Source organism: Tursiops truncatus, chromosome 10 (assembly GCF_011762595.2).
Source record: "Tursiops truncatus isolate mTurTru1 chromosome 10, mTurTru1.mat.Y, whole genome shotgun sequence".
Lineage (NCBI taxonomy): Eukaryota > Metazoa > Chordata > Mammalia > Artiodactyla > Delphinidae > Tursiops > Tursiops truncatus.
In genome coordinates this window covers 80,161,688-80,184,904 of record NC_047043.1, presented here as the reverse complement: position 1 = coordinate 80,184,904, position 23,217 = coordinate 80,161,688, and the positions used below count along the sequence as shown (strand labels likewise).

Here is a 23,217-nt window from a genome sequence, read left to right as displayed (position 1 = left end):
GTTCTAGTCCGTGTCTCTGTTGAAGGAGATGAACATTTCCATATTTAACTTGCATTGACCTCTTGGTGCAAAGACTGATTCGATTCTGTGTCTGTCAGGGCTTTGATTCACGCTGCGTCACTACTCCATGAAAGCGCTGCCTACAGGTTAATGTTGGAATCCCTTAGCTTGCTACCCAACACCTCCCACAGTGTGATCCTCTGTCCTACTTTTCAACCTCTGGGACCTTGGCTGAAACTTTACCAAATGAATCAAAATGCACACTGAGGTTGTTCTTAATGAAATCATAAATCTTTGGGCTTCCCTGGTGGCGCAGTGGTTGAGAGTCCGCCTGCCGATGCAGGGGACACGGGTTCATGCCCCGGTCCGGGAGGATCCCACATGCCGCGGAGCTGCTGGGCCCGTGAGCCATGGCCGCTGAGCCTGCGCGTCCGGAGCCTGTGCTCCGCAACGGGAGAGGCCACAGCAGTGAGAGGCCCGCGTACTGCAAAAAAAAAATAATAATAATAATAATAAATCTTTACATCTGCATTAGTTAAGTACCAGTATGAAACAAATTGCCCCGAAATTTAGGTGATTAACCTAAGGAACATTGATCATCTCGAAGTTTCTGTGGTGGGGAATCCAGGGCTGGCTTAGATGGGTCCTCTGACTCAAGGTCTGTCACAAGTACAATCACATTGTTGCAGCCTGGGGTCCTGTCGCAGCCTGCCTTGGGGAGGGTCGCCTCCAGGCCCACTCACATTGTTGTTGACAGGATGCAGCTCCTCATGGGTTGTTGGAATGAAGGCCTCAGTTCGTCCTTGGCTTTTGGCTGGAGGCTGCCCTGAGTTCCTTGCCTCGTGAGCTTCTCCATAGAGCAGCCCATCGCCCACAGTGTGGAAGTTGGCTTCGTCAGAGTGAACACACAGAAAGTGGACTTCGTCTCAGAAGTGACTTTCCATTACTTTTGCTATATTCTTGTTCATTAGAGGCAGGTCACTGGCTCCAGCCCACACTCAAGGGGCGTGAGCACCAAGAAGTTGGGATCAATCATTTGAGAGCCATTTTAGAAGCTGCCTCCCACCCTTACAAAGTAGTATGTTAGTTAAAGTAATGCTCACTCCCGTAACAACATGTATGTGCTGAAATGTCAGAGGCAACATACTAGAAGTTTCTTTCTCATTCATATAAAGTCGGAGACAGTGAGTGAGGCAGGTGCTCTGCTCTACAGGGTTACTCAAGCATCCGGGCTGAGGGAGTCGTTGTCATCTGAAAAAAGTGTCTTCCAAGGTTGTCTTAGCTGACAGCATTCCAGAAGACAGACAAGGAAAACCAAGAGAGAGAGAATATAGAGAGTACCAGTGGAGATGTTATGGGCATGTTTTTCATTTCTGCTCACAGTGTATTGGCCAGAACTCAGTCACATGAGCCTCCCGTCTGCGAGGGGACCCGGGAAACGCAGTTCCTGTTTGGGCAGCCACTTCCCAGCAGTAGCTCTCCCCCCTGTAGCAGAGGAGCATGGATCCTTGGAAGACAGCCAGCCATGACTCCCACAGAGACTTTGCCTTTTACAAAATGCTTTCACGTGTATTATTTCATTTGCTTCTCATGGCAAGCTGTGCTACCAGCATTATTACCTCATTTTAAAGACAGGGAAACAGACCAGCATGTCGTTAGAACATAATTAAAGAGAGCAGGTTTCAAGTACCATCTCTGCCTCTTACAACCTGTGTGACTATGGAGAAGTTCCCCTATGAACCTCTCTGTGCCTCAGTTATCTCATCTGTGAAACAAGGACAATGGGATTTATTCATAGTCATTGTAAAGTTTTCATATGCCTCATGTAAGTCACTTAGCGTTATATCTGGTGTGCAAGATTAGCATTGCACTGGTATGCAAGTGCTTAATCAGTACTAGTTATGAGGAAGATGATCACAATGTTATGTCTGGAGATAAAGAAGTTGAGGCACAAAGGAGTTAAATGATTTACCCAAAATTATGCAACTAATAGAGTGGCCAGCCAGGATCGGTGGCTGGGAATTTTAGGTAACAACTTCCCTACCTTTCAAGTTCTTGTTTGCCCTAGAGGCCATTGGTCAGATTCCTGTGTAAAGTTGCAGTGAGTCAGCCTTGACCCGAAGACACAGTGCCCAGTGTCCCCTTCACCATGGCTCTGGTGGACCCAGGGTCCTGGGAAAATCAACACTGCACCACCTTCTCAGCTCATCTGCTCCTCCTTAACTTGGCTTTTGCCTTTTTGTATGAAACATGCTGCCTGAGCACCTCCTTTTAATTTATACTCTGAGGTCCTCCAAGGCCTATATTTCAAGGTCTTTGTTTATAAACAGGCTCTGTCTTGCTAACTAGATGAAAGCATGGGAGATGATGTAAGATGAGATGTTTCATTAAGACACTTAAATTTTATCACATTTCTCCCAGGGGCTTGTTCACACTGAAAGAAGAGAAAAGCATTTCGCATGTTAAATAGTCATCGAAGAACACACTTGGGTAGGGTAGCTTGGCCCGCAAATGCTACAGATCCACAAGGAATGGCCAAGAGACATCCTCAGAGGCTACAATGTTCATTTTCATGGCATCTGACCTTTTTGTTATATAGAGTGAGGAAGAAGCATAGATGGACACATTGAATACTGTCATTGTCTCCAAGCAGTGGATTCATGGCCTTAGGTGGGCAGATTCTCTGAACTTCAGATCTCAGATTGGGTCACAGCTCAGACCCTTCGTTTTAAGAGATGATTAAGATGAAAGACTTCTGGAATGGGCCAGAACCACATTAAGTCCACCTGAGTGTGGATTATCAGCAGAAATTTCAGCTTCTATCAGTAAAAAATGTCCATTAGCCTCTTGCAAGTCCTATCTCTCATCTTTTTTTCTAGCTGGACCATCACTTGATACAGATCTTGTCACATCATCTTTCCCGTCAATGACATTGCTTAGAACCTGAATTTAATTTACTTCCTGGTGAAAGACCACAGAGAGATTAGTCCTGAGCATCCTCACGTATTACTGCCGGTACTGCATACCATCCCAACGCCTTGCTTTACCATTCTCTTGCTCATTTTTTGTACATAACTTTTTCTTTAGATTCCGTATTCAGACTATTCAATCAAGGGATAAATCCACTTCAGAATATTTTCCTCTTTCAAACTAGTTAAACAAGGTGTTGTTAATCTTTCTTTGTTCACAGTTTTCTAAGAACCTCATATTTCCATTTTTTTAATGCCAGAGAAAATACAGGCAGTATCTTTTTTAATGCCAGGCATTTGAGGTGAAAAGAAGAAAAAAATAAGTTTGTCATCTGGATATATCTAAATAGCCAGATCTGGATCATAAAAAGCTGAACTGAGTTGTAATTAAATGGTGTTAGGAGACTCGGGCATCCCATGATTTCAGATTGTACGAAACTTCCTGGGGCACCACCTCCAGTTCCATCTCAGTGACTGTACACCATCCCCCCACCCCCTTCCAGGAACCAATGTCCATGAGGCCCAGAACATTCTCAGTAACAGCGGACTCCCCATTACTTCGGCCGCCGACCTGGAGGATGCAGCCAAGAAAGCTGTGGCCAGCGTGGCTGAGAAGTGATGTCTTTGTCCTGATCCCTTGGAAGAAGAAGTGCATTTACCCATAAAAAGTAATGGTTTTCTCATCACTGTGAAGAAAATGGTTATCCCACTGGGGAAAAAACGGACAAGGAAGGAGCAAGAATCACTGTATAAAAAACTCCAATCTGTATTTTCTTGAATATCTAAACAGCCTAAATAATCTGATTTCTCTTATAGTCTTCATTAAATTAATGCCGTGCATTCTAATACTTCCCTGTCATGGTGAGCTGGCTCCGTAGGCATTATTTTGCCAGCTTTGGGGAGCAGTCTTTGTGGCCAACCAGTGTGCATGTGAGATCAGGCCCTGGTTCATTTACAACAATTTTGGTGAACATTTCGACCTGTGTAATTAAAAAAAACAAACAAACAAGCAAAAAATCACAGGCTGTTAAAAAAAAAAATCAGACAAGATTACATTACCAAAAGGTGCAGCTAAGACATTGAAACAGATAGGTGTTATAAACTGCAACAGTTTTTACAATTTCCAACTCCAACATGTTTAGCAAATCCATAAATATTACAAAATATATTTTACAATGAAAGATCTGCAGTCAGTACCCCATACATGTAATCTACCATTTGCCTTAATATTGAATATGCTGTTTACCTCCCACTAAAAATAAAGCCAGAAGCCTTATTTGTGATTTTGGAGTAGAAGTGTCCCTTTTAATATCAAAACTGAAGAAGATTGATTCTTATGGAAATCTCTGACGCTCATTTCAAGATGAGACAACACTGAAAATTAAATTACACTGTGAGTGTCTCTGTCTTCTCTCCCCTCCCATTTTCCCTCAGAATCTACCACCTGGGAAAATGTAATTGGGAGAATGCGGCTTTTTTGCAGTGTCCATTTTTACGGTGGGAACGCGATTTATGTTTTTGTTTAAATTTTGGTAAATTTTTATCTGTACAGAAATTCAAATAAAATCTTCTGTTTTGTAAACTCTAATATCTGTGTTTCTTATTTTAATCCATTTTATTCCTCAAACATTTTTTTCTTTTACTAAGACACTGGCCTTAGTGTCTTAGGCATATCTCCAAAGTTAGAAGATTTGGGTTGTCCCAGGATTATTCCAGTTCTACTCAACTTTATCAGCAACCATATCTGTTAAGAGATTATTTAATGAAAGAATGAACATTATGTACACACCAGAAGCCCAGGTAAGTGCCACAGATGTCTAATAGGTTAAAACGTGACCTCAGTTTGCATAAGGAAATACACAGACATAACCTCCTCCCATATATGAGGCTCAGGTGCCAGCATTAACAGTTTTCTTCTCAATGTGCAAATGTGTCACAGACCAAACCTTTTCGTTGGTCTTTTTTTTTTTTTTTTTTTTTTTTTTTTAACAGTTTTTACATTGTTCTCATAAATTTTATATCTGGACAAAAGTTGTTTTTTGTTTTTTTTTTGCGGTACGCAGGCCTCTCACTGTTGTGGCCTCTCCCGTTGCGGAGCACAGGCTCTGGACGTGCAGGCTCAGTGGCCATGGCTCACGGGCCCAGCCGCTCCGCGGCATGTGGGATCTTCCCGGACTGGGGCACGAACCCGTGTCCCCTGCATTGGCAGGCGGACTCTCAACCACTGTGCCACCAGGGAAGCCCTGGACAAAAGTTTAAAAGTCATTATTTTATAGATCCATATTTGCCATGGAGAAAGAGCTCATTTGATAGATCAATCTTATGTCCTTTCTTAATTGTTATGCAATGCATGAAAAATATTAACAGTGTCTTTTTAAGTGTGTTTTGGTTTTTCATAGATTAACTAGTTAGTATTGTAAAAGAAATAATGTATACTCTGTCATCTAGACAAAAACTACATATTTGACTCTTTTGCCCTTTGTAAAAGCTTGTGTTCACATGGCTGTACATATTGATGTTTCTAATCAATACAGTTTGGACAAGGGGATAAAGAAATTAAATCATTCATGTGATTATTTTATAACAGGGTTAATAACAAGCAAATAGCCCTTTATTTTCAAATAAGTGGGAAGCTTTATTTTCTTGGAAGCTCCAAGTATTGAGTTTATGTTGCTTGCGTAGTATCCCTGTTGCTCAGCACAGTATAGCTTCCATAAATTTTTATGGATTGAATTTCTGGTGTGTGTGTAGCCACAGCTATACTGAGTACAGAGTAGAAGTGGGGGCACTTGGTGTTGGTTGTGGATCTGAAGTCCATACATTACCTCCTCCAGGGTGCCCTACATTTTCTGACCTTCTGGCATCACCTTCGAGTCTTTGTCTCACTGTACTATATGTAAGGGTGAAAAATAATTTCCTTTAAATTTGATTAGTATTTGTTAAACTTGGCCCTATCCTAAGCAAGAATATCCACAAAAGGAGGTTGACAGTCTAAACACAGTACTCAGTATCCAAGAAGCTTGAAAAGTCGTACACACTTTTTTACCCAAACTGCTTTGCACATAAGATGTTAATGGATTTGCTAGTCTACCATGTCTGTCTCCTAGAACCAGCATCAGATTTAGAGGAGATTAAAGTTCTGACCCTTTCACTTACCAACATTCACTTTTTTGGGTTGAATAATCTCTCATATTTGTATAGATTCTCTTGTAGTGGCACAAAGCAACTCAAGCTTAAGAAAAAAGCTTTCTTAAAGAAAAAAGAAATAGTAATTATGTAATTACAATTTGTTCTTGTAATTACAAAAGGCAGATGTTTTTGGTTACAGTCAAGGCTAGATCTGGAAACTCAGAGCCTCAGAACGTGAACTCTGCATCTCATAGCAGCTTGTCTCTGTGTTGGTTTCATTCTCAGGCAGCCCATTTCCACAAGATGGCAAAATGGCTGCTGGCCATCCCAGGTACATATTCTCAAGCTTAGCATCCCTAAGGGAGAAGGAGTGGGGCAGGGGCAAGAAAGAGTAAAGGATGGAAGAAAGGGAGGGTGGGAGGGAGAGGGAGAAGGAGAGGGGGAGAGAGAGAGAGAAGGGAGGGAGGGAGGAAGGAAGGAAGGGAGGGAGGAAAGAAGGAAAGAGGGGAGGGAAGGAGGGAAGGAAGGGAGGAGGGTGAGGTTGGTTCTCTCCTGGTAATTCTAAGACACATTCCAGAATTGAGATGATCAACTTTAGGTCAGGAACCTATCCCTGAACCAGTCCTCTGGCCAGGAGTTTACAGGGCTCTGATGAGTCCAGACTGGGTTAAATACCTTCTTGTTGGCCTGAGAACGAGAACACCCTCACCCAAACTACCAGAGCTGAGAGTAAGAAATGGAGGGGTAATTCCATAAGGAAATTGGGTATCCAATAAGAAGAAGCAGTGTTTTCTGGAAAAGAAAAATAAGAGATGGTAACTACAGTCATCAACCATAGAGCAATTATGTTGAACCAATTGTTCTGTAAGGACTGTTCCAACTCTGAAATGTCATGATTTTATTCTATTAATTTCTCACCATTTCTTTGGAGTCCATTCTTACCCATGCATACAGGTTACCATGTTTTTTGAATAGATGCTGCTTGAGTCATCTAAATATTTGACTTTGATTTATTTGTCTTGAACAGTAATGTCCACGTAAGAAGTAATGGCGTTGAGGCACTTTGCTCAATTTTAGTTTTCTATTTAAGTTGTAATTCAACTCATGAATTAGTAAAATAGACAGGAAATTTTAAATGACCTGACTGGATCTGTGAATCACTTTTAGTTAGTTATTTTAGAGTTTATATGCTACGTCCATCCCTCTCAGTTTGCTTTCGGCAAGAAAAAAGATTATCATCCTAAAGAATTATTTTATTTTTATTCAAGGTTTTAATAAAATGAGAGGAAAAATTATGTTTTGACATTTCTAAATTAAATATTTAAAAATATTATTTACAGGATGCAATATATGTTCAAATAATTAAAATAAATGAAAAATCATATAATAGTGGTGAAAAGAAAAAAACAAACAGTGTGAGGAAGAGCAAGAAAGGCTATGTTCTTCCATATCCTTCTAGATCTGGAGTTGGCAAATTAAGGCCCGAGGGACTATTTAGTAAATAAAGTTTTATTGACACACAGCCATGCCATTTATTTGCATTTTGTCTATGATTGCTTTCATTCTACACTAGCAGAGTTAAGTAGCTGTGATAGAAATTTTCTGGCCCTAGAATATTTACTTGTCGGCCCTTCACAGAAAAAGCTTGCCAACCCCTTCTCTATATATATTACCCTCAAAATGACAGCACAGAGGATTGTTTCCAAACCTGGGAAAGGCAGATTTAGGCATTAAAGTGAAACATGAATAAATAGGAAATATGATATTTGACCTTTGCATTTTAAACCCTGTGAAAATTGACTAGTCTGCAAAAGGCTATTTGCCAATGAAACCTTTTAAATTATGTTAATTTGCTTCTTTCCATCACCACAAGAACTGCCTGTACATAGCTCTTTGTGCTTCTGAACATATGCTGTTCTTAACTACTTACAGGTGCATTGGAATAATATCAAATCATGGCTACGAATACTGAACTCCCAAAGAGCTGTACCTATCAAGTCATACTCACAGTGATCCTTGCTAGAGAATTTTTTGTGCATAATTTAATCTTGGGGTCCTGGGAAGATGATAAGAAAGTGAAGGAAAAAGTGATTTCAGTGCACCTGATCCCTACAATGTTGTTGTAAAGGCATTATTTCATTTTATCTTTGGGGAAACATAGTGAGATAAAGTTGCTCTGCTAAAGTTACATAGTTAGTGGCAAAAATTTAGGCTTCTGGACTTCTGGTTCTTGTGAAATTCTATCACTTCTAGTGCATCATTGCCCAATAGGACTTCCTGTGATGATGGCAGTGATAAGTATTGGTGCTGTCCATTATACAGCCACATATGACCATTAAGCACAGAGAACTGAATTTTAAAGACTATTTAATTTCAAATAATTATTAGCCACTTGTTGCTGGTAGCTACCATTTTAGACAGCACAGCTCTGTAGTCTAAATCTACTGGTTTTTTATGTATTACTTTCACATCAGAGGAGCTCACATTGATTCAGTGCCTCCTTTGTTCCAGGAACTTTACAGCTGTTGCCTTAATTAGTCCTCTTAGCATCCCTGTGAATTTATCATTCCTTTATTACACATGAGATGTTTTACAGGTGGTACGTATCTCAGGGCAGGTAAGAACATGACTAAGAACACAATACCGATATGTGACTGGTCAGGATTGAAGTCTGATATTCTGAATCCAAAGCTAGTGCTTTTTGTTTTAAACCTGTCAGGACCCAAATCCAGTATAGTTATGCTGCTGATAGCATTGGATAATGTGAAAGAATGTTAGAGGCAAAGATGTTTAGCAAGCTGGGTGCTTGAATCGTTTGCCTTTTTAGTGTACCTTATACCTTGGGAAGGAAAATTTAAAAGCTGAAAGATCGTCCTGTGCAGTTGGACAAGTTGTATAGACTATAATGGGAATGGCACCTTTCTACACTCGCACAATAAGCCATAAAGCAGGGGCCATTTTCTAGGGACCTAATTCCAAGTGCCTTTTTGCTAATTCATTGCCTTCCCTGATACACAAAATGATGACCATCCACAAGACAAAAGGCAGAGGGGCAGGAAAGGTGAAGGCTGGAGAGAGTATTATCATAGAAGTAGGAGAAAATTTAGATAGAAGTATCATTATTATTCTGGAAAATTTAGGTCCAGAAGTCTTGTCTCATATTTTAATATTCAAAATAGGCCAGTTGCAATTCTTAGGTACCTTATGCCAAACATCACAAATCAATTAGATTTTATATGCCAACTATGGAAAAATATATCTTTTTTCTTGTTCCTCTCTTGTGTGTGCAGAGGCAGTGTGTGGAGGCATGTTTTTTTTTGTTTGTTTTTTTAACTGGGAGCCCTTCTAGCCCTTTTCCTAGTTACAGGAGAAAGGAATGAAATACAGTCATTATGTAGCAGTTATTTAGAGATCTGTTCTCAAAGATCAAACAGAAACTGGGATAGACTGGAAGATTTGGAGGTTCTTATTTGGAGTTAATTTTCAGTTGTCTTTTAATGTTGACTATTCATGTACTCTAAATCTTTATAATTATTTCCCCTGAGGGGGGAGGGGAAAGTTTAAAAGACCTTGTATTAAGAGCACAAGCTACAAACAAAGATTAGATAAGCTGCAATCTATTAAAATAAAGAAATTATTTGCAGAAAGTTTTTCCAGAGAGTGGAAGCAACCCAAATGTCCATCAGCCAATGACTGGATAAAAGAAATGGGGTATATCCATGTTCATGAATAAAAAGGAATGAAGTACAGGAATACTACAGCATGGAAGAACCTTGAAAGCATTAAGCCAAATGAAGGAATCTAGTCACAAAGGCCATATATTATATGATTCCACTTCTAGGAAGTGTCCATGGTACACAAATCTATAGAGGTAGTATGTAGATTAGTTGTTGCCCAAACTGGAGAGGAGAGGAGAATGGGGAGTGACTGCTAATGGGTTTTCTTTTGGGGTGACAAAAATGGTCTGAGATTAGATAGCAGTGACGGTTGCACAACTCTTTAAATATACTAAAAACCGCTGAACTGTATACTTTTCAGGGTGAATTTTATAGTATATGAATTCTCAATAAAGCTGTTCTAGATACAGGATGGATAGACAGATAGGTAGATAGGAGGCCTTGTATTAGGAGTTGCATGTGTTAATACAGGCATAGGTTGGGTTTTCTTTCCAGCTCTTCATTTATATTATCTTCATTTATATTATCAAAGGAACAGACCAATGAACAGGAAGACAGAGTAGTGAAAATAAGCTAAACAGAAAAAAGAACAAAAAGAAAAGAGGACAGTTCAAGAGACCTCTAGAACAACATCAAGCATACTAACATCCCCACTGTAGGGGTCCCAGAAGTAGAAGAGAGAGAGGGAGGGACAGAGAACATATGTGAAGACATAATAGCTGAAAACTTTCCTAACCTGAGAAAGGAAACAGGCATCCAGGTCCTGAAAGCACAGAGAGTCCCAACAAGGTCAACCCAAAGAACTCCACACCAAAGCACGTTGTAATTAAAATGGCAGAAATCAAAGAGAGAATGTTAAAAGCAGCAAAGGAAAAGTAACAAGTTACATATAGGGGAACTCCCGTAATATCAGCTGACTTTTCAGTAGAAACTGCAGGCCAGAAGGGAGTGAAGTAATATATTTAAAGTGATGAAAGGAAAAAACCCTAAAACCAAGAATAATCTACTTCACAAGGCTACCATTCAGATTTCAAAAAAAGTCTTACAGTTAAGCAAAAACTAAAAGTATTTGGTACCACAAAACAAGCTCTATATGAAATGTTTAAAGGACTTCTCTAAGCAGAAAAGAAAAGCAGAAAAGGCCATAACCAGAAATATGAAAATTATGAAAGGAAAAATCTCATTGATAAAGGCAACTGTACAGTAAAGGTCAACCACTTATAAAGCTAGTAGGAAGGTTAAAAGGCAGAAGTAGTAAAATCATCTATACCCAAAATAACTAATTAAGGGATACACAAAAGTCTGTCAAATACAGTAAATGTGGTGGGGAAGTAAAAATGCAGGATTGTTAAAATGCATTCAAACTTAAGAGACCAGCAAATTAAAATCATCTATCTATCTATCTATCTATCTATCTATATATCGACATATATATAGATATATATGGCTATATATAAACCTCATGGTAATCACAAAAAATCTGTAATAGATACACACACACAAAAAAGAGTAAGAAATCCCAACATACACTAAAGATAGTCATCAAACCACAAGGGGAATGACCAAAAAAAGAAGAAAGGAACCAAAAAAAAACACAAAAACAACTCCTGAACAATTAACAAAATGGCAATAAGTACATACCTATCAATAATTACTTTAAATACACATGGACCAAATACTATCAGAAGACACAGAGTGGCGGAATGGATACAAAAACAAGACCCATATATATGGTGCCTACAAGAGACTAACCTGAAATCTAAAGACACAAACAGACTGAAAGTGAGAAGCTGGAAATGGTATTTTATGCAAATGGAAAGGAAAAGAAAGCTGAGGTTGTGATACTTATAACCAACAAGAGACTTTAAAACAAAAACTGTAACAAGAGACAAAGAAAGATACTACGTAAGGATAAAGGGATCTATCCAACAGGAAGATACAACAATTGTGTGTGTGTGTGTGTGTGTGTGTATATATATATATATATGCACTAAATATAGGAGCACCTAAATACATAAAAAAATATAAACAACCATAAAGAGAGAAATTGAGAGTAACACAGTAATACTACAGGACTTACATCAATGGACAGATCATTCAGACAGAAAATCAATAAGGAAACACTGGTCTTAAATGATACTCTAGACCAGGCAAACTGTATGACATTCTATCCAAAAACAGCAGAGTACACATTCTTCTCAAACGCACATGAAACATTCTCTAGGATAGATCACATGCTAGGCCACAAAACAAGTCTAAGCTAATTTAAGAAAACTGAAATCATATCAAGCGTCTTTTCTGACCTCAAAACTTTGAGACTAGAAGTTAACTACAAGAAAAAAAAAACCCACAAAAAACACAAACACATGGTGTCTAAACAATATGCTACTAAACAACCAACGGATCACTGGAGAAATCAAACAGGAAAACAAAAAAATACCTGGAGACAAATATAAATTAAAACATGCAATCCAAAATATATGGGATATAGCAAAAGCAGTTCTAAGAGGGAAGTTTATAGTGATACAAGCCTACCTCAGAAAACGAGAAATCTCAAGTAACCAATCAGCCTTATACCTAAAGAAATAGAAAAAGAAGACTATACAAAACCCAAAGTTAGTAGAAAGAAAGAGCAGAAGTAAATGAAATAGATACTAAAAAAAAACAACAGAAAAGGTTAATGAAAGTAAGAGCTGGTTCTTTGAAAAAACAAAATTGATAAACCTTTAACTAGAATCATCAAGAAAAAAAGAGAAGACCCAAATAAATAAAATTAGAAATGAAAACCCAAACATAAATGGTCAACTAATCTATGACAAAGGAGACAAGAATGTACAATGGGGAAAAGACAGCCTCTTAAATAAATGGTATTGGGAAAACTGGACAACTTTCTCATACCATGTACAAAATAAACTCAAAATGGGTTAAAGATTCAATAAATGGTATTGGGAAAACTGGACAGGTACATGCAAAAGAAACTGGACAACTTTCTCATATCATGTACAAAAATAAACTTGAAATGGATTGAAGACTTAAATGTAAGACCGCAAACCATAAAATTTCTAGAAAAAAACATCAGCAGTATGTTCTTTGACATCAGTCTTAACAATATTCTTTTGGATATGTCTCCTCAGGCAAGGGAAACAAAAGCAAAAATAAACAAATGGGACTACATCAAACTAAAATGCCTTTGCACAGCGAAGAAAATTATCAACTAAACGAAAAGTCCCCATACTGAATGGGAGACGATATTGGCAAACGATATATCCAAGAAGTAGTTAATATCCAAAATATACAAAGAACACATAGAACTTGACATCAAAAACACAAACTCAATTAAAAAGTGGGCAGATGACCTGAATAAACATTTAAGACAACATACAGATGGCCAACAGGCACATGAAAAAATGTTCAACATCACTAATCATAGGAAAATGTAAATCGAAACCACAATGAGGTATCACCTCACACTGTCAAAATGTCTATTATCAAAAAGACAACAAACAGCAGGTATTGGCAAGAAAGTGGAGAAAAGGGAATTCTCATACATTGTTGGTGGAAATGTAAATTGGTGCAGCCACTATGGAAAACGGTATAGAGACTTCTCAAAAAATTAAGTTATAACTACCATATTATCCAGCAATTCCACCCCTGGGTATTTATCAGAGGAAAACAAAAACACTAATTTGAAAAGATATATGCATCCCTATGTTCATTGCAGCATTATTTACAGTAGCCAAGATATGGAAACAACCTTTGGGCACATCAATAGATGAATGGATAAAGAAGATGTGATATACACACACACACACACGTACACACAATGGAATACTACTCAACCATTAAAAAAGAATGAAATCTTGCCATTTGCAGCAACATGAATGGACCTAGAGGTCATTATGCTCACTGAAATAAGTCAGAGAAAGACAAATATTGTATGATATCACTTATATGTGGACTCTCAAAAAACAAAACAAACGAACATAACAGAAACAGTCATAGATACAGAGAACAAACAGATGGTTGCCAGAGGGGATGGGGTGAATGGAGGAGAGAAGTGAGGGAGATTAAGATGTACAAACTTAAAGTTAAAAAAATAAATGAGTCATACGTATGAAATATAATGTGTGGTGAATATAGTCAATGATTATGTAATATCTTTCTATGGTGACACATGACACTTAGACTTATCATGATGTTCATTTTGAAATGTATAGAAATATGGAATCACTATGTTGTGTACCAGGAACTTAACATAGTGTTGTAAGTCAACTATACTTCCAAAACAGTCACATAACAAATTCATACGAAAAGAGATCATATTCGTGGTTACTAAAGGCAGGGCTTAGGGAGAGGAGGAATTGGATGAAGGTGGTCAAAATGTACAAACTTCCAGTTACAAGATAAATAAATATTAGGGATGTAGTGTACAACATGACTAATATAATTAATACTGCTGTATGTTATACATGAAAGTTGTTAAAAGAGTGAATCCTAAAGATTTTCATCACAAGGAAACTACTTTTTTCTATTTCTTTTGTATCTATATGAGATATTGAATATTCACTAAACTCAGTATGGTAATCATTTCATGATGTATTTAAGTCAAATCATTATGCTGTACACCTTAAACTTATGCAATGCTGCATATCAATTATATCTCAATAAAAGTGAAAAAATTGAATATAAAAATATTTTTTAATGCTCGTAGTTGCACCTCTTCAGGGTTTGGAAATGCCTGCTGTATGGCAACAGGTATATCAGGAAGAGGGAACAGCTGGGTTGATCTGTCTGACTGAAGCAAAGGCTAGAAGCTCTGTGCTGAAAGCAGGAATGATTTGCTGCCAAAGGATATATCTCTTCACCACCATCAAGGAAATGTGAATGGTGACAGCACACACTACCAACTAGATCAAGATGACCCTGGCCCAGTTGAACAGTTTCCCATCCACCCCTACCCCCCAGAATTTTTACCACGGCACAGACTCAGGAAAGGAGTTGAATATCACTTTCCAGCTCTCAGAGAGGTAGACAACTGATCTCAGATAAGGGGGGCAGTGAATCAAAGAGAATTTGCACACACTATTTCGGAACAAAAAATAATAAAGAGATGGCCTGTGTCAGTGTTGAGCAAGAAAATGAAGAGCATGGTATCTGTGCTACACAGTAAAGGAGAAAGAGAGAAGCTCCACATACAACAGACAAATGACCCCTTTTGGAAAAACATAAAACGTATTACTCAAGAAATAGAAAACATATTACTGATAAAGCTTCATGGTATGGAAGAACTTAAGAAGAATATTAATTCAGTTAATAAACAAAAACATGATTACACTGACTTACAAACAAATAGAGGAAGTAAAGGGAGCTAAGGAAACCAATTGAGGACCAGAACAATATTCAAGAACTAATAAATAAGTCACAAGGATCAATGAATCTTAAATATACTGCAATGCACAGGAGACCCCCACACCCCACAATGAAGAGTTTTCTGGCCCCAAATGTCATTAGAGTCAAAGCTGAGAAACCCACATTTAATTGCATTTATTAACTTACGATAGTAAATACGGGCTATTGGTATAATTAAAATAAAGATACCAAAAGAAAAAAAAGTACTAAAGGGAAAAAAAGCTGAAACACTGATGTTAAATGAAGGATTGTATGATTCACAATGAATACAAAGGGGAAAATGAAAAAATTAAAGCACTTAGGAGAAAATAACAAAGAGATAATACAACATAAAGAAAATTGGTGCCATTGAAGGAGGGATACCAACAACCGAAAATGAAAGTTCTTTTAAAGATAGGACAAAACCTCATTGGAAAGAATGTGGAATTATGCCTCAACAACAAAAAGAACACTGTACTCCAGGAAATACCAATAACAAAAGTTGACTATTTAAAGACCAAATTTCTCAACTTTGAGGATAGAGAATGCTTCACTGCCGTGACTGAACATACAAATGAGAATATACAAGAGAGAGACAATCGTACTGGACTTATATTTCTCTCCAACCATTTTTAATATCAGAAGACAGTGAAACAAAATATGTAAAATTCTTAGGGAAAGCAAGTGATACCCAAGAATATCTTAGCCAGCCAAGTGAGCACTTTTATCACATTATTGTCTGTGAGAAAGAGACAATAAACTATAGCAAATAAACTATATTCTAGAGCAAACTAGAGCAAATAAACTATATTCTGTCTAATCAGTGGAATACTATGTAACCATTAAGAATGATGAAGTAGACATAGGCTTATTTGTGAACAGGTGTTCATAATACACATGATAGCATTTGAACTTAATAGCTATCTACAGGATGTTTCATCCAAAAGCATCAAAATACACATTCTTTTCAAGTGCACATGGAATATTCTCCAGGTTAGTTCACATTCTAGGCCATAACACAAGTTTCAACAAATTTAAGAGGATAGAAATTATATCAAGCATCTTTTCTTACCACAAATGTATGAAACTAGAAATCAATTACAGGAATAAAAATAAAGACAAACCCATGTAGACTAAACAACATGCTAATAAGAAACCATTGGGTCAATGAAGAAATCAAAAAGGAAATCAGAAAATATCTCAAGACAAATGAAAACAGAAGCACAACCATACAAAATCTATGGGAAGCAGCAAAAGCAGTTCTTAGAGGGAAGTTTATAGTGATACAGTCCTACCTCAAGAAACAAAAAAAAATATTCTCAAATAAACAGCCTAACCTGCCATCTAAGGGAATTAGAAAAAGAAGAACAAACAAAGCCCAAAGTCGTCAAAAGGAAAGTAAAAATCAAGATCAGAGTATAAATAAATGAAACAGAAAACCCCCCAAAAAAAACTAAAAGAAAAGATCAATGAAACCAAGAACTGTTTTTTTGAAAAGATAATCAAAATTGATGAACCTTTAGCAAGGATCATTAGGAAAAAAAGAGAGAGGACCCAGATACACACACACACACACACACACACACACACACACACACAGAAATGAAAGAAGAGAAATTACAACTGATATCACAGAGATACAAACAACTGTAAGAGAATACTGCAAACAGTTATATACAAACTGGACAATCTAGAAGGCATGGATAAATTCCTAAAAACATACAATCTTCTACAACTGAATCAGGAAGAAATAGATTATCTGAACAGACCTATCACTACTATTGACATTGAATCAGTAATCAATAAATTCCCAGCAAAGTCTGGGACCAGATGGCTTCATGGAGGAATTCTACCAAACTTATAAAGAAGAGCTAATACCTATCCTTCTCAAACTATTCAAAAAAACTGAAGAGGAGGGAAGATTCTGAAATTCATTCTACCTGGCCACCATTACCCTGATACTAAAACCAGACAAAGACATAAAAAAAGGAAATTACAGGCTAAAACTCTGATGAATATAGATGTAAACATGCTCAACAAAATATTAGCAAAGTAAATTCAACAATATACAAAAATGATTGTATACCATGATAAAATGAACAAAACCACCAGCAAAGTGAAAAAAAACTTAATGGAATAGCAGAAAACATTTGCAAATGATATGCCTGATAATGGTTAATATCCAAATTATATTAAAAAAACTACTATGTATGAAATAAATAAGATACAAGGATGTAATGTACAGCACAGCAAATATAATCAATATCTTATAACTTTAAATGGATTATAATCTATAAAAATACTGAATCCCTATGTTGTACACCTTAAGCAAATATGATATTGCAAATCAACTATAGTTTAATTTTAAAAGTGATCATAATATATGCTACAGAAGAGCAGTAACAATACATGAGATAATATTTTTTAAAATTTGTTCATGTGTTTATATCTGTATACATAGAAAATTTATCATAAGGATATAAAGTAATTTTGTTTTCTTTTAATTTAACTTATTGGTTCTCAACTGGGGACAGTTTTTCTCCTTCAGGGACATCTGGCAATATCTGAGACTTCTGTTTGTTACAACTGGGAGAATGCAGCTCACTTCTAATAGCGCTGAGAATGCAGCTAAATATCCTCACGTACAGGACAGCCCTCCACAAGGAAAAATCATTCAGCCCAAAAATCAATAGTGCTGGGCTTCCCTGGTGGTGCAGTGGTTGAGAGTCCACCTGCCGATGCGGGGGACACGGGTTCGTGCGCCGGTCCGGGAAGATCCCACATGCCGCGGAGCGGCTGGGCCCGTGAGCCATGGCCGCTGAGCCTGAGCGTCCGGAGCCTGTGCTCCGCAATGGGAGAAACCACAACAGTGAGAGGCCCACGTACTGCTAAAAAAAAAAAAAAAAAAATCAATAGTGCTGAGATTGAGAAACCCTGATGTAATTGTATTTACTAATTTACTGTGGTAAATATGGGTTACTGATATAATAAAAATAAAGTTACCAAATATACTGTATCAAGTGAAACTGGAGAAGATTTTGCTCAGTAGATGAATGTGTTCAAGTTAAAAAGATATAAATTCATTTATGCAATCCTTTGTTAGGGGTCTTGAATTAATTTGCAATGCAAATCTTCACTAAGTGAAAACTTAGTAAATCATACTGTTCTTTTAAATAATAATCTATGTTGGGAGGATAAAAATCAAATTGTAAAAGAAAAGAAAATATGGTCAATATAGACCCAAGTAAAAGTTTGTTTTTAAAATGATCTATTTAAATAACCTCCTCATTCACTTTACATTGTAGTATCTCAGAATAAATGGTAATTTAATCTTAGGCCTGGGATTGGAATAATTAGTGATCCCCAATTAGTATATATTTCATGGATATACACCCCCAATATTGTTCAATACATAGGAATTATTTTTTCTACAGTATGAGTTGTGAGATATTAAAAGTGTTTCATTTGTTTGGAGTCCCTTAAACCTTTGAAGTGTGGTGTCTAAAATTCTCATCCTTGAAATTATGTCCCATTGGGTTCAAGTGATGCATGTCAAAGAGTATGTGGATCTATGTTGAAGCCTTTAGTGGGGATAAAACTTGCTGTTTAAGAAGAAGCGTAATGTAAAGACAAGCCAGCACTGCAGAAACATGACTGGTTAAAAGGAACGTGGCAGACTTTGCCTCCTGCATATATAAAAATTGTGTTCAAGCCATTCGACAGTTCTTCCCAAACTGCAACAGACTGCTGGAGAGGACCAAATGCTGCTCGGACGTGTCATCACTTTAGTGCTCAAGTTGCAAATATGGCTAGTATGTTGAAGGTTCTACTGAGTGTTTTCATCCTTGGAAGCATAATATCTAAAATTCTAGTGCTTGAAAGTGTGCCATGAACACAAAACCTCTTCAGGATCATGGTCCCAGCAAAAGTCATTTTAAAATTAGAGCTTGAAAAATGTAGCTAATTAAATTTAATTCAAACAAATGTTTATCTAACATCTGCTCTTCCCCAGTAACGTGGCAGCTGCTGGGAGAAAACAGTACATAAAGACAAACCCTCTACTCAAGGAATGGACCATCCAGATGTGCTTAGAACTACTCACTGGCACTTGACAGGACTTAGAGAAGTGATGTAAAATGAAACACTAGAAAGACCTGAGATGAATTTTCCATAGATGATAATCATACCATGTGTTCATGTAATGTTTATGTCAATGTGAGGGATTTTATGTCTTTGGGGGCAGCTTTTATGCCCTGAAAAGATTTTTCAGAGATTTAAATTGGTTTAAAAATTAATATTGATTAAGTTATAAATCTTAAAGCCTACTTCCTAAACTTATAGATCTTCTTATTCTATTTGTAAATCTATCTAATTTTAACAAATCATTTTTAAGGGGCCTTTGATTCATGTTTAGGTCTATTTTTAAGCTTAGTGGAATTTCTTTAAACACTCAAACTGTCATACAGATTTAATATGTTCCATTTTAGTTTTGATTGTTCTCAACTCTATGACAAGCCATCCCAAGAACTTAAGGAATTCTCAGAAATCTAATAAATTAAATAAGTTAAAATAGTCAGACTTAAAATAGTAATTCTTAAATTATCTTAAATGTGCTAATATTATTTATGTATTGATACTTAGTAAGATTCCAGTTTAAAATCCAAGTATTTTTCGAGTGCTCATACACACATTAGATTGGAAACATGATGCTGACTTGTTAATCTAAACATTTCTTACATATGACAAGTGCACAGAATACCATATTTTACACAAAAGTATTGAATATTTTCATGTCTTAAACATTTCTCTGCTTAACTCTCACTCTTCCTGGGCTAGCTGCAGTATTGAAAGTAATCAATTTGGCCTGGACACAGGAGGGTGGGGCACCTCCTTACAGCATGGTCAAAGTGGAAGTCTAGGCTCCCTAGTTGTCTTTTGCTTGCTTGGGTGGGGTGGGTCACAGGTTATTTCTGTGGTTCCTCAGTGAAGTAGCGAAATGATGGTCTAAATGTTTTCTTTCTTGCTAGACTCCTCCTTTTCTTGTCCTTTGGCTACAGAGAACAGGCTTTTGTTGGAGCTTTTCTTATCTGTACCCATTGGCATTTCCAGGTTGCCAGGTTCTGTAGTTCCAAGTCTGGAATATATGGGGCAAAAGGAAAACCCAGTAAACTTGCCACCTTGTTCCTGGTTTCCTGAGGTGCCTAGGAAATCTTTTCTTCACCTTTCAGAGTCATCTTATGTTTGTTTTATACATAATGTGCAAGATTTTTAGTTGTAATTTTTGAGAGGAAAAGAGGAAAGTGCCTCTACTCCTTCTTCCCCGAAGTGGACAACCCCCTTCATAGATTGTTGAACTGAGTTCATTTAGGAGAAAAAAAAAATGCCATTGTTCTCTATGATCTTTTTGCTCAGTTGCTCATTTTGGTTGTTTTTTGTTTTTTTTTTGTTTTTTTTGTTTTTTTTTACCATGTAAAAACATTACAGTCGTGCTTTTGGTTAGAATTTTTGAAACTAAGAAAATATGAAAAAGGAAATTAAAATCTCACATAATTCCACTGCTACTGTTCACATCTTGGTATGCTTCATTTATTTTTCAATGCCTTGATAGGCAAATAGATGGATAGATTTGTTTTACTATTTAGTATTGCACTATGTGCAGCTTTATATCATTTTTCTCTTAACATTACATTATGGGCATTTTTGCAGCCACCATCACCTCTTCTTTAATTACCTTCTCAAAGCAGCTACCCACATCTATAAGTGAAGATGAAAATCCTGGTAGTCAGATATCAAACATGCTCTTTACTTGGACAGTTTTGTGGAGAATTGCATTATTGTACAGTGGTACAATTATGGAAACCCACATTTCCAGGAAGGAATAAAACTTTGCTATATGCTCCTACATTTTATTTACCCACTTAAAATCTTACATTTGAAGGAGTTAGTATTAATAATCGTGGAGGCTCTAACCAACCCTGAAATTATTAGACATCTGTGAATTTCTGGACCCTTTGAGAAAAGTAAGTTCTTAGTTTCATCTATCCAAAGAGTTTTCCCAATGGATAATATTTCAGGGTTCTTAGTTTTCTTTCTTGGATGAGTGAGAAATGCTCAACCTGAACTCATGTCTTTGGTTTGGTTTGGTTAGAAGCGGAACTTGAAACAAAGCTTCTTATGCAAATAATTTATTGAGATCAAGTTCTTTGGAAAAGCATAAGAGGGATGAGGGGGAATGGCATAGTCCAAAGGAAGGGACTAGATAAAGATGTAGTTTCAAGAGACATCTTGCCTAAGCCACATCCCATGAGCTTAGTGGCAGTCGTTGTCTCATCCAGAGGAAAGCAGACCAGACTATTCAGTACCTGCATCATCATTGGTTATTGGGCTCCCCTTGGAGGAAAGTGTTGTTTTGGGTAACCTCTCAGGTGTTTCTGAATGAGACAGCTCCTGTCACTCAAGGGCATTACTATGGAGAAGTATACAGATGTAAGTTGTTAACTGTCCTTACCAACAGAAGGTGGAGGACAGATACATCTGCTACAACTTCTTTCTTTATTCAATAAAAACTGGTACTAATTCCTGTATTAGGTATTGTCCACTGCGTTAGGGCACCATGGAGACCCAGATAACAGTTGTGTTCTCTAAATTCTTGGCCTTTGCAACCCAATGTAGAAGACAGACTTCAAATCAATGTCACAAAAGTTAGAGTAGAGCTAATAACAGAGACGTCAGGAGAAAAATGTTCTGATATAAAGTAACACATATAAAGTAACACAAATCTCTGGTAAAGAAATTTGTCTTACCCCAGGATGGAAGGAAAGGCTTGCCTAAGGAAGCTGCTTTTGAGCTAAGAATTGATGAATAAATATACTGAATTAAGGTACTGGCTAATAAGGGACGAGGGAGAGAAGCGTAAGAGACAGTTCTAGGTAGAGGCGGAATCGCATGTGCGAGGATCTTGTGCTGGGGTACATGGCCCAGTCTCTTAAATTGATATGTCTAATGTTGTTCCACTACAGAAAGCAAGGGGGAAAGTGTTGGAGAGATATCCAAACAATTGCCACATGAATGTTGTATAACAAACTACCTCAAAACGCAGTGGCTTAAAACAATAAGCATTTATTTTGCTCCCGAGTCTGAGTCAGTGGTTTAGGCTGGGCTCTTTATGATTTGACTCTATATGACATGTCTGCGAACCAGCTAGCTGATGGTTGATTTAGGTTAACATTGGCTGGGACACCTGGACAACTTGGCTCTGTTCTATGTGTCTCATCCTTCACCATCCTTGCCAGGGCATGTTCTAACAATCACAGAAGAGCAAGAGCAAAACCCGAAACGCAAGCACTTTTTTAGGCCTCTGTTTGCATCACAACTACTAACATTCCGTAGGCCAAAACAAATTACGTGACCAAATTTAGAATCAAGATAATATAAATATACTCTACTTTTTGGTGGGTGTTGGTTAAAATCGCATGTCGAAAGTCATGGATACAGGAAAAGACGAAGAATTGGGCCATTGATGTAACCAATCTTATAACAGAGAGGTGGGCAGGGGCCAGACCATTTCGGACCTTAAGCTGTACCAAAGTTGCCATGGCTGCACAATTGCCCATTTGTAAGTCTGTGGCAGAAATCTGCCTCACCTACCTCCTCAGCCCTACCTTAGAAATTAACCCATTCCATCAGTTGCATCATTTCCCTTTTTCATCTATAGACTGCAGTCGTATTCCACATAACCCCTGTCCTGTTCGTGCTGTGTTCATGATTCACAGTTTCTATTTCCCTTCCTGTATCACTAGACTTTGTATTTAATGTACATTTTGCATTCCTCTGAGAAGCTCAAAGTGATTTATACTCCATGTATTAACTAAGCTGTCAGCTACTCCTTTGAGATAGTTACGTATCACAATAGATGGTAGAGAGCTGTACTATAATTACCGTTTATAGGTACAGCCCAGAGAGGTGCCAAGAGATTCTTGAGTGATTTTTTCCCCCAGTATCTCAGAAGGCTAAGACTGAACGATTGGCCCCATGAGTCCTGACTTCTAGTCCAG

General features: G+C 37.5%; 1 protein-coding gene across 7 annotated transcripts in view; it reads left to right on the top strand.

Moving 5' to 3' along the window:
- The window catches only part of SUCLG2 (succinate-CoA ligase GDP-forming subunit beta), a 312,483-nt gene that overhangs the window by 258,096 nt on the left and 31,170 nt on the right, over positions 1–23,217 (top strand). For 2 of the 7 annotated variants that reach the window (XM_019947633.3, XM_073787533.1), the window contains one exon: positions 3,473–4,557. The exons of the other annotated variants lie outside the window; for them this stretch is intronic. In XM_019947633.3, coding sequence (XP_019803192.1) covers positions 3,473–3,588 — 116 coding nt within the window. In that variant the 3' untranslated portion in view covers positions 3,589–4,557. Of the gene's footprint in view, positions 1–3,472; positions 4,558–23,217 lie in introns of those variants that run through there. 7 annotated transcript variants of the gene reach the window in all.